This window comes from Pungitius pungitius, chromosome 14, assembly GCF_949316345.1.
Source record: "Pungitius pungitius chromosome 14, fPunPun2.1, whole genome shotgun sequence".
NCBI lineage: Eukaryota > Metazoa > Chordata > Actinopteri > Perciformes > Gasterosteidae > Pungitius > Pungitius pungitius.
Window position 1 is genome coordinate 3,503,706 of NC_084913.1, and position 16,912 is coordinate 3,520,617.

A 16,912-nucleotide genomic window follows, 5' to 3' on the forward strand; every position below is an offset into this window, starting at 1 on the left:
TCAGCAAAGAATAAGTCCAAGAAAACAAAAGATTTTCTATAATCCTCTAACTGTGAAAATCACAGCTGATGGTAAAGTCCATCTAATATTTGGTGGACATTTTTTAATCTCCTTGCTGGTAAATTACCCAACTGTATAATTCATTTAATACCAGCTCGGTTGTTTCTGCTGAACCGTTGGAACAAAGCCCTCAGAACCACAGGGTTCTCTTCATGAAAGGGGCTCAGAATAAACCCACGATGGAACCGCAGGCCTTCAGGAAGAACCTGTCTAGAACCCTTTAAGTCACTTAAGTAGTTTTAAGTGTTTTATTAAAAGACTCGATGGCACTGGATGAAAAGTAATGGGGTCAAATGAGTGTAATCTGAACCAAACGTTGGGACAAAACATCCAGTAGTTATTGAAAAACTCGGGTTGAGCCTGAGGGAACGTCAGCAGATGGTCCAGAATGTCCAAATATCCTGTCCATCAGTCCAATATTTGTCAGAACAAAAAAAAAAAAAAAAAAACAGTTGGAAGCAACCTCGTTCCCTCATGGAGCTTAGTCAGCATTGAACAAACAAAGCATACACATGAAGGTTTCTGCTTCCTACAAACCCACATCATCATCATCAACATCATCATCGTCGTCATCATCATCATCATCCACGACACCTCCTGTAAAAAGGGATTTTACTCCCTGCCAGCTCAGCAGAACAGTCAAAGCGGACCAACTCCTGCCCGCCGGCACCCAGAGTCCGGCTGCAACGTCTTTTCCATTTGCACACTGGTGGACCATTCCAAGACATTACAGCATCCCAGCACAAACACACACACACACACACGCGCACACACACACACACACACACACACACAGAATTGGAGCATGATGAATTATTCAGAGTTCCTCTCAATGCTTTTCAGGGTGTGCGATCACCTCGGAGTTCTCCACATGCCATTAGCAGACAACATTCTGCTGGTTTTGGGTCCTCGGGGCGGTGCCCAGGTGACAAGGGGCCTGGGGATCCAGCTGAGCCCCCCCCCCCACCCAGGGTGCCCTCCGCCCAGCTGTGGAAGGCAGCTGGAAGACTTGGCTCTCTGGTGGGCGGGACTAACGGCGTTGCCGAGCAACCGGGGTGTTGTGATTCTGTTAGTCCAAGTTGGCACGGATCAGAGGAAGGAAGTCCATTAGCGCGGACGGTGCTCCCCGGTGCCTCGGCCCCGAGGATAATGGGCCCACCAGGGTGGGGGGGGGGGTTGAGTGCGTCTGAAGCAGAGTGTCCACGGACCGATAAGTGGAGTTGAGCCACTCGTCTTCACTCACGGGAACGGGGGGGGGGCTTCATATCTACAACGTCACACACATTTTAAAAGTCATTCAAGCTCAAGTGGACCAAGTCCAGTTGACGTGTGCACAGGCTCCTGGAAGGACTAATATATATTAAAAAGAAAAATTTTAAATATAGCAATTCATTAATAAAATACAATAAAAAATTAGTAAAAAAATATTTAATAGTTCTTTATATTCAGGTTCCTTTTATATCTCTGACTCAAGATCAATTAATTCATTTAAAGTATTTAGTCAAAGTTAACAATATTTCTTATCAATGGTTTAAATTTAAATGAATTACAAGTCTATATAAATAATTTAATTTAATTGAATTGATTAATTTCATTAAATCCAAAATACATTTTTAACTCAAATGTAAATCTTGGATCACACACACACACACCAGTGGAAACGCGTTTTATTATTAACAATGATTAAAGCTCGACGGACAGACAGACACACAGTGAGAAACATGCTCCCACCTTAAACCAGAGACTCAGAAACAGTCTTAGCAGAGAATGTGTGCAAAGCTTTAAAGAAGCAGAAGATGGGGGGGTCGGGAGGGGGGGGGCTTCAAGAAGCAGACGCTGCACTTCAGAGGAAGTGTGAGTCGATGCTCACAGCATCCATCGCTTGCACATTTCCTTTAGAGTGAAGAGCGAGGTCGTGCTTCTTGAATTACCTCCCACAGACGCATCTTCTTACAATAATATTGCCGTTAAAACGCAGCTGTCAATCACGCTCTCAGAGTCACTTCCAGTTCTCGTCCCGTGGAAAAACAACAACAACAACAACAACAACTAACCAGTCATCCATCCACTAAAGTGCTGTACTTTACTTTGAGATCCGCTTTTAAGAGGCACTGTATAACTTTTAAAAGAAGAGGTAACACAGATCGTGGGCATTAGCGTGTAGCTGCAGGTTGCTAACGCTAGCAGCTCCTGTAACACATCGCCCCCCCCCCCCCCGCTTTGTGGACTTCATTTAGGGGATTATCTGGAACATGTTTGGTAAAATGCCATTCGTGCAGCCTCACAGTCTTCAATTTTCTCATTTGATCTGAGCAAAAGTCTAAAGATGGAACCGGGGGGGGGGGGGGGGGGGTCGGAGCAGTTTTCCATGACACATGGCTGAGAGCGATAATCGTTTATCGGACAGTTGCACATTAATCCCCCCTAGATTGAATAATTGAGTATGTGGTGACATTCAGTGTGATTATTGTGTAAGTACCACGTGGGCCCCCCTCGGCTCAAAGGCTACATAGTTTCACTTCAAGTTCTACTTCAAAAACCTTTAATGTCTGTGAAAGAAACCCAAAACAAATACAATGAGTAATTTAAAAGAATAATGTCCTTCACGCACTGTAAAGACACAAAATAATGAAAACAAAGTCTCTATGAATAATGTTAGTCGCTTCAAATCTTTAAATAAAAATACATAAATGTCAAATACACTTTAAGACGAATGCGTTTCTGCTCCATCAGCACCAGCCAATCTTCAGTCACACGAGGCTTCCTCTGCTCACCTGCAGGAGGGACAACGCGCCGAGATTTAAACGTGAAACCGAGGCCTCGTCTCGCCGTGAGAACGCCGCCGCCCCCCCCCAATTCTTCTTCTTCTTCTCCCCCCGCCCCTCCCTTCTCACGTTTCACTGATGCATGCTTTTTAAATGTCAAGACTCCCTCCCTCACAGTCTCTTTGTTCTCCCCCCTGTGGAGCGGTAGGCGGTACAGTCCCGCTGCTACTTCATGCTGCGCCGACAGAAGGGAAGTCCGGGCCCTTGATTCCGGCCCGGCGGGCTCGCTGCGTGGCGCTCCGAGGTGGGGCGGGGGGGGGGGTGAGGGGGGAGATTCAGCTCAGGTTTAAGAAAAAAGAAAACTCCTGTGAGGGGCACAGCTCCATCACCTCCACCCGAATGATGCACTTCAAGTTCAAAGCATGTCCCAGCATTGAAATCCGCAGAGGAGGGTGAAGGGGAGGAGGTGGGGGGAGGGGGAGGGGGGGTCATTGATGAGCCAACAGTCACCATCCAGCAGAGGGGAGGGGGGGTGTTCACTGCTCAGTGGGACACGCATTGCGGTCCTTGCAGCAGAAGTAGTGCACCACCACGCCGTTGGGGTACCGGGCGAACGCGCTGAGGGAGAGAAGAGAGGGACATAAAGAGACATAACGACCTGAAACGCCACATCTGATCGACGGAACGATGGAGAACACCGAGCTGGTTACCTGGTTCCAATCTTCTTCCTGCAGACGCGGCAGGTCTTCTCCTCTGTGATGACGCACTTCACCTGCTGGTGGAAGATCCGCTCCTCCTGCACCTGAAAACGGGGGGGGGGGGGACACGCCAGGTGAGCTTCTTCAGCACCACGTGGTCGACTGCGCAGGGAAGAGGGAGAACAAGTTGCCCGGGACTCACTCGGAGGAACTCGGCCTGCAGCAGACTCTTCAGCACCTGGTTGCAGCGTTTCCTCTGGGCCTTCTCCTCCAGCACGCTCTCCAGGAAGACACGAATCTCTCGGATCTGAGTGTTTGCTGGGAGCAGATTGATGGCCTAGGAGACAACAACAACAACAACCGGCGTGTAACAGTTAAAAATTTTATTAATTGTCCTTTCAAGGATCGAAAAGAATCAAAAGCAAAGGCAGTATGATTTTAAAAGTATAATCTCCTCCAATGAGAGAATTTCCTCTGGGGGAAAAGGGATCTGCTGCCACATGACTTCCCCAACTGCAGAAATAAACGCGACTGTTAGCTTCTGTGTGAATGAGGCTGGAGGCCAGTACTCGGTCTATGTAATTAAATTAAATTACCCCAAATGGCCTCGTTACACTCAGTGCTGAAGGGCCTTTGAGCAAGTAGCCTGCGTCTCATCAGCGGAGCAGCTCTTACTTACGAGTTTTCCCAAACACATGTAAATGAAGACAATAATTCACACAGAAACTATCAATCAATTAACGGGAAATTAATCTGCACAAAGAGAAATATGAAAGACAAATTTGCTAAAATTGAAGGTTTTCCATTAGTAAGTTTTAGTGCCATTATACAAATATCCCCCTGGTCCGAAAATACGACAACATGGAGACACCAGAAACATGTTTCTCCACAACATATAAACTAAACTGCTAATAAAATATATATATATATATATATATATATATATATATATATATATATAAACTCTCAAACGAGGGGGCACACGAGGACCAGACGGAGCGCTTCCCGGTGCAGCGAGACCCAAACAAAGGCTCACGTGAAGCGGCAGCGTTTTGACCCAGCACAGATCAGCCGCGCCTCTCGCACACCATCACTTCCGCTTTAGCTCACAACGGGGGGGAAGGGGGGGGGGGGAAGGGGGGGCGCGGCTCGGAACAGATCGGCGCCTCGCTTCGCGTGTTCGCCGATGCGCGGCGGCGGCGTCACAGATGAGATGTGGAGAGGGGGGGGGCGGGGAGAGTCCACAGAGCAGCTGCAGCGCATCGATGTGAACGAACCCAGAACCAAACGGCTCCATAACAGACGAGGGCCTGTCGGGACGGAGGGGAAACCCCGGCGAAGCGTCTCCTCAGGCGTTCCCTGTGTGAGCTCTGTGTTCACACACACACACACACACACACACACACACACACATCCCACTCATCACAGCGACTGATCCACATGAGGCAAATGGCACAGTGTGAAAAACAGTCTGCTGTGAGAACGCGAGTCGATGACATCAGCGGCCGCGCGATGCCAAAGGCGACTCACGCGCGTGTTTCAGGGACAAAGCCGAGATTGGAGATTTTTCCTGGTTAACACCTTAAAGTGTGGAAACCACACAACGAGTGGGAACACTGCCAAAGTCCTGCAGCGGGGAGCTCGGCTTTTGACTCTGAAGATGGAGGCGGGGGGAGCAGCTCCACCTTATTTATCCCCATGGCTTGTATTCTAGCTGAAGAACTTCCCAAAGCGCAGCAGGGGACGTTATGCAGGAGGACGCATTTTACTGCAGTGCACGGAAAATGAAACGTGGCAGACTGGTTGATGCAGGAGCAGTGTCCTGTAGTGAGTGTGTGTGTGTGTGTGTGTCTGTGGTGGAGCGAGGCGCCGATCGCAGCAGGTTCTTGTTTCCCGGGCCGCTGAGTTGAAGCGAGGGGCGAACGCAATGCATCCTGGTACATGTGGTCGGGTGCACGTTAGTCACGTGGACGGTGCAGAATCTTGACTCAGGGGGAGAACCTCTGAGGAAGGCCTCTGGAGGGAGATCAGCGCCCCGGTGGCAGCCTCAGATGTTTGGATGGGTTCCATTAGGAGAGAAAGGCGGATTACCTTGCTGGTGTCGAGCTTGCTGTGGTGCAGCTCCAGGACGTGGAGGGCCGCCGGCAGGTTGGCCTGAGGCTCCAACAGCTCCATCTTGATGGGCCCCAGGCAGTGCACGCCAGGAGGGGACAGGTACATCCGCAGCAGGGACAGGTAAACCTGGAGGGCCAAGACACCGGCGTCAGTACTTAACCCGTCTGGATCATAATTTGGAAACACACAGTTTCATGGATCAAAGCAGTAGTTTCAAATGCAGTTGAAACAGGATTTAATAACAAGTCAAGCTACAATAAGAATGCTTATTCAATGACAGAAATTAGATAAGAATATGATTTATAATGTGCTAAAAAATGGAAACCTTTTACACATCGTGAACATTTTTAAATGGAGTTCAGATGTAGTACAATAAGTTAAAAATCTTATATTGCATTTTATTACTGAACTATTGCATTGCTTGTAGGTTAGGCGGCTTGTTGTTCCCCCCCTAATTCCAACCCTAGTGTTAAAATAACCGACATATTTCAAATTCGCAGAAATGAGTGGCGTTAATCTTCTCTTTCATCCCGTTGCAGCAAAGCCACTAAACATATTCCCTAAAATGTCAAAACTTTCTTCAACATCAGACTATAGTTATGGCTTTGATGTTGTCAGTAGACTTAACCACGTGATGACGATACATCTGTATATTCAGTGTGCTGAACAGGGCTCTTGTGTCCCCCCCTCCCAAAATCTAATGCAGATTCATTTATTCATATTTAGTTCTTGTTTGTTTGCAGAGTCAAGTTGGAAAACATGGCAGTCAGTGTGACATTTTTCATTTAGAATCATCTGGAGCGCGAGCTCTAAATAATCCATTATATTTGAGTAGCGCTTTCTGCAAACACGAAGGCACTTAACAGACAGCCGCCGAGTGCACAAAATGTAATATGTGCTGATAAGACAACCAAAAAAAAAAAAGGAATGAATGAAGGAAGCAAACTTTGAAAGCTACTTACGTCTTTGTTCCCTTCGACGGCGCTGCTGTAGTGGCTGTGGCAGTACCTGCAGAGCAGAGGAGATCATGAGGAAGTTCTGCTTGTGTTCACAGAATAGGAACAAGACAACCAAAGTTGTGGCCTTTTTAGATTCATTTCGCCGCCTCGCAGAACCGTTTCGGCCCCCGTTTTTTTGAATTAAATGCTTTTACTAATCTACAGCTTTGGACTGGGTGAAATGAATCCTTCAGCACGGGTCACATCTTTGGCAGGGGTCCTAGGACTCACTCCTCGGCCATGCCGGTGTCCTTCAGGATGTGCACGTAGATGAAGAGCGCCTGCTCGTGTTTGCCCATCCGACCCAGGAGCAGAGCCCGTTCCTCCAGCAGGCCTTCGGGATGAAAAACAAGTTTCACCCTTCAGCTCAAATCCCATAGAAGCTGGCTAAAACCTTCCTCCATAACTGAGAACACATGTGCATGAGGTAATGGAAAGTTCATTAAATACTAAGGGGGCATGTTACAAAACATAACATTAAGCCCCTCGGGGCAAATTTGTGATATCGGGTTGTATCAATAAAACTGACAGGACACATAAACTTCACTAAAAGCTCGGGACGTTGTTCTCAGTCGCAGTTCTTACCGTCGAAGGGGAAGTCGCTGATGAGTCTGGCGGGTTCGTAGCTGGTAGAAATATCCAGGAAAGACAGCAGCTTGTTCCTGAACTCTCCCAGGTCACCTTCCTCTTTCCCCGCAGCAACGGCTGGAACTCCTGCCCCCGCACCGAGGGAAAGACACCAGCTTAAGACCTCATTTAAAAGGGAATACTTCTGCTTCTCGTGGTCTTGTGAAATCAAAACGTATTCATTCGACTTTGTTTGAGTCGGGAAACATATTGGGTCAAAACAAATGTCAGCTTTATTGGCAGATAAGTTGTTAATTCAAATAATTAAAAGGTTGAATAAAAACTCTCGAGTATTCTCCGGTACCTTCTGGCAGCGAGTTGAGGTACTGCTTCATGAGGCCTTGGACCCTCTCCAGGTAGAGCTGAATCAGCACATTGTGAAACTCCGGCCCCTTGTCGTCCCACACGTACACAATGTGCTCCAAATACGGGACGGCGAGCTCCTTGAAGCCCTCCTTCAGGAAGTTCAGCACCTTGTCTCTGGGCAAAGTCTCCACCTCGGTCAGGTCCTCTGTGAAGATCTGGGCAGAGTGCGGGGGCGGGTTAAACCGTTCTGTACGGTGAAATGTATTTAGACACCAGAAAGACACGTCTGGTGTCATTCCGAATACTGCGGGGAACTGTAAATGCATTTGTCCCCACCTTGAGGCCGTCCTCGGGACAGATCTTCAACACCCAAGGAGAAAACTCAAAGATGATTCCCAAATTCTCCCCTCCTGTGTGGTTACAAGAGAAGAAGGAGAGAACTGCATGAAGCACTTGTTTTCTATGTACAATACGGCGAGAGATTATCAATCAAATAGTAGTACTAATAGCAGAGTAAAATGGAGCTACAGTTGGTCAATTATTGAAACCGCAACTATTCTGTTTGTATATTGTATTAATGGCCGGTCCAAAACTTCCACTGATTGTTATGATCGTTTTCACATCATTGGGAGATGGTGGCAACAATCGAACCAGAATACCGCTCGCTTGAAACAGAGTCAAAAGGATGTCTGTGTACTTGTGGTTACCTTTCACAGTATTCAACGTGACCTGGATCAAAAAGTCATTTTTCAAGATGGAGTAAAGTGTTCGGGGACAAGTTTATTCCCATTTCTCTTTTTAAAGTCAAAGTTAAACCGGTCTGTGATGAGTGGTTTGTTCGTACTTAATCCAAAACCACCATTTCACTTATAACGGCTTTCTCGGAAGAATTGTGCCAGATAATGCGTCGCCTCCATTAACAAATTGAACCAGTGCCAGAGAGGCCGCTTTTTCTATGTTTTTTTTCCCCTCCCCCCAGAGTTTAACCACACTGAGAGTGAACAGTGACACACACGGATGGAGCGAGCTCCCCCTCACTTAGTCAGTCCCAGGCAAACAAACGACTTCGCATCTCATCCAAACATCCACAATCAATCAATCAATCAATCGGGTCGAAAGCCCTCTCGGAGTCTCTCCCGGAAGAACGCGGCGCGTCCAGCGGCGACATGCGAGTTAGAAACAGACGGACAGCTGACCCTCACCGAGCCGCTGGAGGTACTGCACCGTCCGCTCGTGGCCCTTCAGCGGCGAGTTGGCCTTGGTGGACTGGTCCAGCAGCACCTGCAGAGCTGGTGGGGAGAGGGAAGGGGAGGCGAGTGAGCTCATCAGTCCGAGGGGGGGGGGGGGGGGGGGGGGTGAGTGGCGGGCGGGTGACAGCTGGTTTGAATCGAAGGGGATCCAGCAGATGTTTCTGGGTGTTTTCGATGTCGTTCGTGGCGCTGTGGCCCCCGAAATGCGAGTGACTCGCCCTTTTGATTGATTCTTCTCTCGTCTGCTGCGCGAGGAAGAATTTATCGGGTGCCAAAATGTCTTGGAAAAACAATTTAAGCAAACACATTTGAGGACGAATGGAGCTTTCCTTAAATTTCAAATGCCACGTTTACAGGAGCTTCGTCCATTCAAATACATCCATTTAAAGTTCTACTTTCTAAAAGTTCACTCATTTAAAAGTACAACAAAAAAATGAATGCAACTGTTTGAGTTCATTCTGGATAGTTTAATCCACTTTGATGAATCATTTTTAAATGTGGTAAATTAAAATGTGAAACATTTGCCTTTAAATACAACTATAAAGTAGCAGAGGTTGACGGCCTTAAAATAGCACTTATATATGGCTGGGTTTTTAATTTCAAAATGATCTCCTTTAACTGGAATGTGTTATGCATCTCCTAGTAGAAAGCGTGTCATGTGACACCGATAAAAAATAGTTTCCTCATTGGTCAGAAAATGTTTGTTGGACAACGCAAGAGTAATCTAGTTTTTTTATGCTTGGTCTGATTATTACTTGGACCAAATCTTTTACAGCATTTTTCTTGTATTATGAATCAGGGTTTGTTTTGTTGAGGTTAAGAGGTTAGTCTGGGTTTTTTCTGTGTTAAATGAAGGTCATTTCTTTAGGATAATACTCCAAATACAAAGAGACACAAAAAGAAAATAAACTCTATTGAACCGCGCTCAACTCTCTTAATGCTGCTGCTTGTTTCTTTTTTGTTGTGGCTTCTACTTGCTTATGCAGCTTAAAATGTCCTCTCATCTATTCATGCGTAAAAGCATACCTGAACTTGCACGTCAACAGTCTAAACTATCAGGGAGATTTCCAAGAAAGCCCCAACAGCTGAAAGCGGTGTATAAATCCACTTCATTTCAGATGAATTATTATGCACCAAATCAAACTAATGGAATCCAAACGGCTTTTGCCAAGAAGCAAAGTTCAGTGCAAATACACAAATAAGGACTAAACTATGACTCACATCAATTTTCCTGCGAGAAAAAATGATTACGTCAACAGTTTGTGTCAAGAAAACGCACAAAATGTCCCTATAATATTTGAATTATAATAACAATAATGATACAGCACAATCTTTAAGTGCAGACAAGAACATTTTTAAAAAAAGGTTTATTTTCCTAAACTACAGACTTATCTTTGGACTTGCAGTAATTCCCTGGCATAAATATAATAATAACCACGACCACTTGATCACCAAAGATGTCCAACATTTAAAGTGGCACAAACTTAAAAAGTGTCTGGTAAACCCAGAGAGGAGATCAGAGACATGAAGCACTGGTTGCTCATCACCTTTCTGGTGGAGGCCCTTCTTCTCGTAGAGGATGATGAGCTCGCTGTACTTGTGGGCCTTCTTCAGGACGTACTCGCTCTCCTCGATGTGGCAGTGGTTGTTCTCCAGACGAAGGAGGGGGGACACCATGGCCACGTTGGTCTAAACGGAGAGGGGGGGGGGGGGTGTGGGGGGGGGTACATGAGAGCGCCTGATAAAAACGCGAAGACCACACGTTTCCAACCTTTAAAGTTCACCCGGAGACTTCAGGAGCGGTGACCTCGCTGATTGGTTCCTTCCTGCTTCACATGGTGCTAATGTGTTAAATAATCTGGTGCAGATGTTGGGACATGTCCACTCGCTCTCAGGTTGTCCCTCCAGTGTGATCTGAGTCTGCCGTGGGGGTATCTTTATTATATCTCCCAAAAAGAAGACATGGAGTGACTAGTCATAACCTTTTTTTTCTGATTCTGTGATGTCATCGCGGCACTATTTCTCACCGTAGAGGTTTGACTCCTTAGAACAAATTGCTGCCCGGGCGTCTACCTCCATTGAATCACTTAAAAAGAATGTTAATATATATTTTATGTGGAAACGTGACTGCATAAAAAATAAAACCATAAAAATGTATTTTATCTTGGTGCAAACCTATTTATTGTTTTACCCAATTTTGAATGTGTTAAAATGAGTCTTTATCTTCTATATTGTTGCCATTATTTTCTTATTTGGGGTTGTAAATTAATATGGTGTTGTCATAAAAAGGAAGATCTTTTAGAGGGTTAGTAGATTCATAATGAGCAACACGCTGAACTGTTCTCTGTAGTCTGCCAGGCATTTTTCGAATTATTAATACTAGTGAATAAATTAATAAAAGTGAAACATTTGGACAGAAACGTTTCCAGAGAGAAAAGGGCGTTGTGCTCACGTGCAGGTAGCATTTCAGCAGCGTCGTGTCGATGATCTGCAGGAGTTTTTTGCGGCTCTTAATCGTCGGCGTGCCCTCCATCAGCGGAGACGTTGTAGACGGGTCGGAGTCGTTCAGCTGCTTCACGAGGTGGCTACGCTTCTGTGAGGACCAACAATAATACATTTTCTTTTAAAAAGTTCACATTGGGCCTGCTTTGATTCTCCCTAGACATGCTCACACATACACATACACACACACTCACACACACACCTGTGTGAGATAATCGATGAGAGCGACATGAGCCTTCTCCAGCTCCGCCACAGACAGAGTAGGCAGCGGGTTCGGGTAGTGCAGCTGTTTGCGGTAGTCCGAGGGGAGCAGGTCTGGGTACAGCCCGATCACATGGGTGGGATCTGCAGGGCGAAGGAGAAGCTCACATTATATTTCCACCAGAGTTTTTTTTGTTTTTTTTTAGCATTTGATACAAAAAGGGAAGTGTTAAGATGTCGTTACAGCAGGTTTAGAGGAAAGGCCTCCTCGTTACCTGACAATTTTATGTAATAAATACTTCCATCAATAACTAAAATATGTGTAATAAGGTTGAGAAAAAGCAGATGAAATTAAAAAAAAAAAAAAAAATACCTGTGCCCAGTTTGGCGAACACCTGCATGGAGTCATCAAATCTCTTCTGGCAAAACAGATTGAAGGCGTAGAGATTCTGGATGTGATGTATCTGCTGCTTCTTATCTCCGTCTGAATCGTCCTTCATCTTCCGGCAGAATAAAAAAAATAAAAAAAAAAAGAATAAAATGAACAGAAGCAAAACCAAAGTATGCGTCACGCTCCGGAATAAAAGTCTGACGGTTAACTTCTCAAAACGATGGGGGGAAAAACCACACGGGTGGCATTTCTAAAACTAGATAGCGAAATAAGCCTGACAACAAAGCGTCCTGAAGACGCTGGTCAGGCACAGTGTTCCATCCTCTGAGGCTCACCGCCAGCTGAAGAGCCAGCTCGAACTGTTTGTCCTGAAGAAGCTGCCGGATCTGAGTGGCTATGGACACGGGCACCAGGCGCCACACAAAGTGGTTGCTGGCGACGTACACTATGTTTTGCCTGTGAAAGACGAGAGGAGGAGGAAAAAAACAAAACAAGATTAGAGCGGATACGTTGCCGTGCTGAGGGTTCTTTGAGGGACGCTGTGTACAGGAACCAGAGCAGCAACCCCCCAAAGTGTCCCCATTGTTCATTTTAAACGCCGGCCATGGGTCAGAATTCAACATGATCAAAGCGTTTCAGAGATCCCGACGCGGCGCATCGTCACAGGGGGAGCGCCTCACCCGGCCGAGGTGATGAAGCGAGGCCTCTGCAGCTCCACGCTCTGCACCAGCAGCCTGGGCTCCAGCGTCCGGATCTCCACGTACCGAGGGAGGACGGCTATGATGTACGGAGGCTGGTGCTCTGGGAGAAGAGGCGAAAAGTGTAAAAGGTTGACCAAAAGCCAGACAAGACCAAAAGTGTGGGGGGGGGGGGGGGGGGGGTTGAGACAATAAAGAGAAAAGTACCATCTGTCATTACATTACAACTGGTTTTTGAAGCCATTTTTTATTACATGTTTCCTTTCATTCAACAGTTGCTGGATTATGTTTATGGAGCCCGGGACATACTGGAGCCATTCCAACGTCGAGAAGACACAAAGAGTATTTGCACAAACCTTTACTTCAGTGCACCTAAACTAGTGTGTGTAGTATGTAAAAAAGCCCCCCGTGGTAGACACAACTGCTCTAACAGCGATTGAGTGTTTTGCAATCCACCTGATTCAAACTCAGCGTCTTAAAAGCAGGTGCATCAGTGGGGATGATGGGGGGGGGGGGGGGGGGAGAGAGTTATTGAGAATAAAAGGGGGCAGGAAGGCCTCACAGCCACAATGCTGCTTATGTCGAAAATGAGGAAATTGCAAAATGTTTGAAACCAATGGGTGAATTCCTCTTCATATTGTTTGTACTCGCCTGCCAGTGAGCACAGGGAGAAGAGCCTTAAAAACCACACGACCTTCGTCTGCATCACTTCTGTTTTAAAGCTCATCAGTAATCCACACATGTGGTGTCTTAGTCACAGGGTAAAAAAAAAAGCATGCGCTAGAAATCTAAAACGATATGGCAAACAGCTTCTGTGTTACCTGGAGACCATGTGTGTGTCCTTTTGTCTCCGCTGTCAGTTATTCTCAATATCAAATACAACTTTGCTGCATGAAAAAACACACACACACCACCTGTAACTGGGTATAAAGTGACTTAATAATATTATCAGATGTAGAACTTGAGCTACTAATATGTTGAATACTACAAGAAAGTGGACACTTCTAAACATAGGAGTAGAACATGCAAGCTCTCAGTGTTAGTTGAGTGACTTTCTTACCCATCGCTACTGGGATGTCGGTCCAGTTCAGGGCACACTTCTGGGTACAAACGCCCTCTTCGTTTACCACCACAGTGAGGTCATCCTGGCCGACTGCCACCTTCCCATCAGCCAGTGGGGCAACCAGAGGCTCCAACTGTTTCCCAGTGGGAAAGAGATCCTTGATGGTGCCCCGGCCGTCCATCTGATTGACAGGAGAGATGGTGCGAGTGAGTCCAGACCGCCTACAGTGCTTTAGACCAACATTTAAAGAAAAGGCAAAATGACTACTAAAAAGTAATAATTGAATAACAGCAGGAATTAAAACAAAAAAGGAAAATGCCTGCAAATTCAAGGCCGACCAAAGCGACGGAACATCTCCTACCACAAAAGAACAAACCACCAACCATTTCAGAGTTTTACTTCACGTTGTAGGTAGCGGTCGATAAGTAAAGCTGAATGTAAAAGGCTTATTGTTATCCATTCCGGAGGCACGTACCCGTATGAGGTAATAGTCTCGCTTGAAACCAACACATATGGAGTTTTCACACCAGGCCATGGACTTTGGGATATCTGATGCACTAAAGTCCCCCTGAAAGACCAAAACACGACATAATGATTAACGGTAAAAAATGAGATAGAGATTAAATATATATATATATATATATATATATATATAACTCCTGTACTAGTTTTAATTTTACCTGCAGTTCGTGGAACTCTCTGTCCTGCCAGTAATACAGCTGGAGCTTCTTTTTCACTGCAACACACATTCTTAACCTTTCCTCTCCTGTGCTGGTTTGCTGAAAAAAAAAAACATGTTATTCATCCGTTGAAGATATCAATACAACAAATGTAGAAACAAAAGAAAAAAATGTCTCTGCGATAAGATTGTAAGGAAACTATAACTGTTTTTGTTTCAGCCAATTATGCGTTATCATTATAGTATTACTGTAATATTAGTGCCAAACATACTGCCTTGAAGTATTTCAAATGTTCCTTAAACAGTCCATTAATACGTCATGTAATGATAGTTGCTTTACATATAGAAGTGAATGTTGGATGGGAACCAACATATAATACTACAATTATAGAGGCATTGTGTATAAAAGCTGCAACTGACCTGCAGGTCACAGGTGAAGAGGGTGGCGCCTTTGGCTTTGGCCACCACAGTGATCTGCTGGAAGGTCAGGAGGTCGTGGACGTGAATGTTGTTCTCTGCAGGAGAAGACGGATGAGAAGAGTGAAGATAAATGCAATGCTTTAAAGGCAGAAAAGATTTAACCAATAACAGGTGAAGACTAACCAGCATCATCATTTGAATTGCAAAAATAAAGTTTTTTTTTGGTAGAGAAAACGTACCGAGAAGACTGACAAGAATTTTATACTGCGAGACAACGTAGAGCTGTAGAAAGAGAAATACACACAATTAATGTAGGTTTGAAACAAAGGAATCCAACAACAAACAGATACGACATAAACAGTGCTCTTTTCCTGCAGCTTTACCACTATTTGTAAGCATGACAAGTCTGAACTACACGGATTCAATTTGAAGGTTGTTCTGCGCCATCTCGATCAAATCAACCGATCAGTGTGTGATCCTATAAATTTGACTGTATTTGAGTCGAGTCGCTCACCAGACTTCAGATGATCAAATTAGTCAAAAAGCCTCAATTACCTGCTGAATCTTTTTTGAGAAGTTCTTATTGGATTTTTCCAGCGTGACCTCAAACCGGTTGGTGCCTGAAGAAAATAGAGACATCGGAAATGGCCCAAAACATTTATTTGATGCAGCATTAGGTCTGTAAATACACAATGCTGCGCTCTTCCTAACCTGCATCCTTCTTAATCCTGTAGAGAAGAAGATGCCCCGGCTTTGTTCCCACGAGCAACCACTCCTCTGTGGGAAGAAACACTGAAGAGTCAGGGTGTGACAGACATGTGGTGTATAGTAAGCCTGGGTGAAACTATCCATCACTTCACCGAAGAGTTTAAGTTATATCTCAATAAAAGCGTACAGAAACCCATTTTAACGCCACACGATGAAGGAACAGCTGTGCGTTGACACCAAGTGTCAAAATATTTACCCCAGGCCGCCAGACAGTCAATCTGGAGAGGAAGTTTCTCCAAAATAGGCACTGGCTCGTACGCGTCATGCATCGTGAAGCAGTACTTTTCTCTCCCTTTACAGAACCCTTCTGATGGCTCGATTTCCACGGGGCAGTTCAGGCCCGGGACGGGACCACAGCGGGCTGACCGGCCGCCGGTTACTCTGTCAGGTCGGTCCGCCTTTATGTGTCGCCATTAACCGAGTTAATGAGGAGAATGTATCTGGTTTGTACCGCTCCGCTCCACGGCTCGACTCGTTAGCCGGCTAGCTCTCCGACCAAAACAACAGCTGATTGTTAGCCTGCTAGCTTAGAGGTTAGCGAGCAACGGCTACATTGTTCCCGTGTAACTGAAACCCCGACAAGTGCAGCCCGCTGCTTTTGTGGACGAAGACGAACGAAGCCTTCGGTAGTCTTAATTTGAAAAAAGAAAGCACGGCGTTAGCCGCAGCGTTCGGCTTCTTGCTACTTCCTCGGTGGCCCACGGGTTGTGTTGATCGCGGCTGCGCGAGGGCACGGGGTTTGACAGGCACGTGACAGAAGCCACTGCGCTCACGAGGACAGCATTAAAGGAGCCGACGTCTGCTGGACGAAATGCATTGTGGGTAACAGCTTAAACGACAACGTTATGTTTGATACTTTTATGAAAAGTAACTTTTGATTTAATCTTGGTTTATTGTTCCATCTTTTATCCAATTAGTCTGAAGTGTAATAATGTAAAATATAATAAGATAGTCTGAACACACATATATGTATATATACAGTACATATAGGCGTGTATATACATATCCCCAATTTTCCCCACAAAAACTGATGCTGTAATATTCTAACATACATTGTATAGGCAGGACATACTAAAAAAAGCCATTTTAGAAGGGATCATTTACTTTTGCATCTAATGCAAAAATAGATATTGGTATTTGGTATTTCCAACCAAGGAATAAGTGTGTCTCTTACAAGGAGGGTTTAAAGAAAATGTGCACATTATTGTTGCGGTACAGCTTCATACCACTAGAGAGAGCAGCTGAACTGTGATTTCCACGAGGAACACCTACGGCTGCAAAGTAAAATCAAAAACCCATGACAGCATCACAAAGGTGTATTGAACGTAAATCTAACATCCATTACCGCAATGGAAATAAGTTTCCGTAAAG

The 16,912-nt window shown here is 45.5% G+C and overlaps 1 protein-coding gene across 1 annotated transcript; it reads right to left on the reverse strand.

Annotated features, from left to right (window-relative positions):
* Positions 1–1,576: 1,576 nt before the first annotated feature.
* Positions 1,577–16,292, reverse strand: vps39 (VPS39 subunit of HOPS complex). The gene is made up of 24 exons (XM_037487052.2): positions 15,738–16,292; positions 15,485–15,550; positions 15,329–15,393; positions 15,013–15,055; positions 14,774–14,868; positions 14,355–14,453; positions 14,150–14,242; positions 13,672–13,855; positions 12,594–12,714; positions 12,249–12,369; positions 11,896–12,022; positions 11,524–11,666; positions 11,272–11,412; positions 10,367–10,508; positions 8,772–8,858; positions 7,906–7,979; positions 7,568–7,784; positions 7,222–7,350; positions 6,868–6,970; positions 6,601–6,646; positions 5,615–5,764; positions 3,726–3,860; positions 3,536–3,627; positions 1,577–3,443 (listed from the first exon to the last, which is right to left on the reverse strand). The coding sequence occupies exons 1-24, from the start codon at positions 15,808–15,810 to the stop codon at positions 3,362–3,364; spliced, it is 2,628 nt and encodes an 875-aa protein (XP_037342949.1). The 5' UTR covers positions 15,811–16,292; the 3' UTR covers positions 1,577–3,361.
* Between the last annotated feature and the right edge of the window lie 620 nt (positions 16,293–16,912).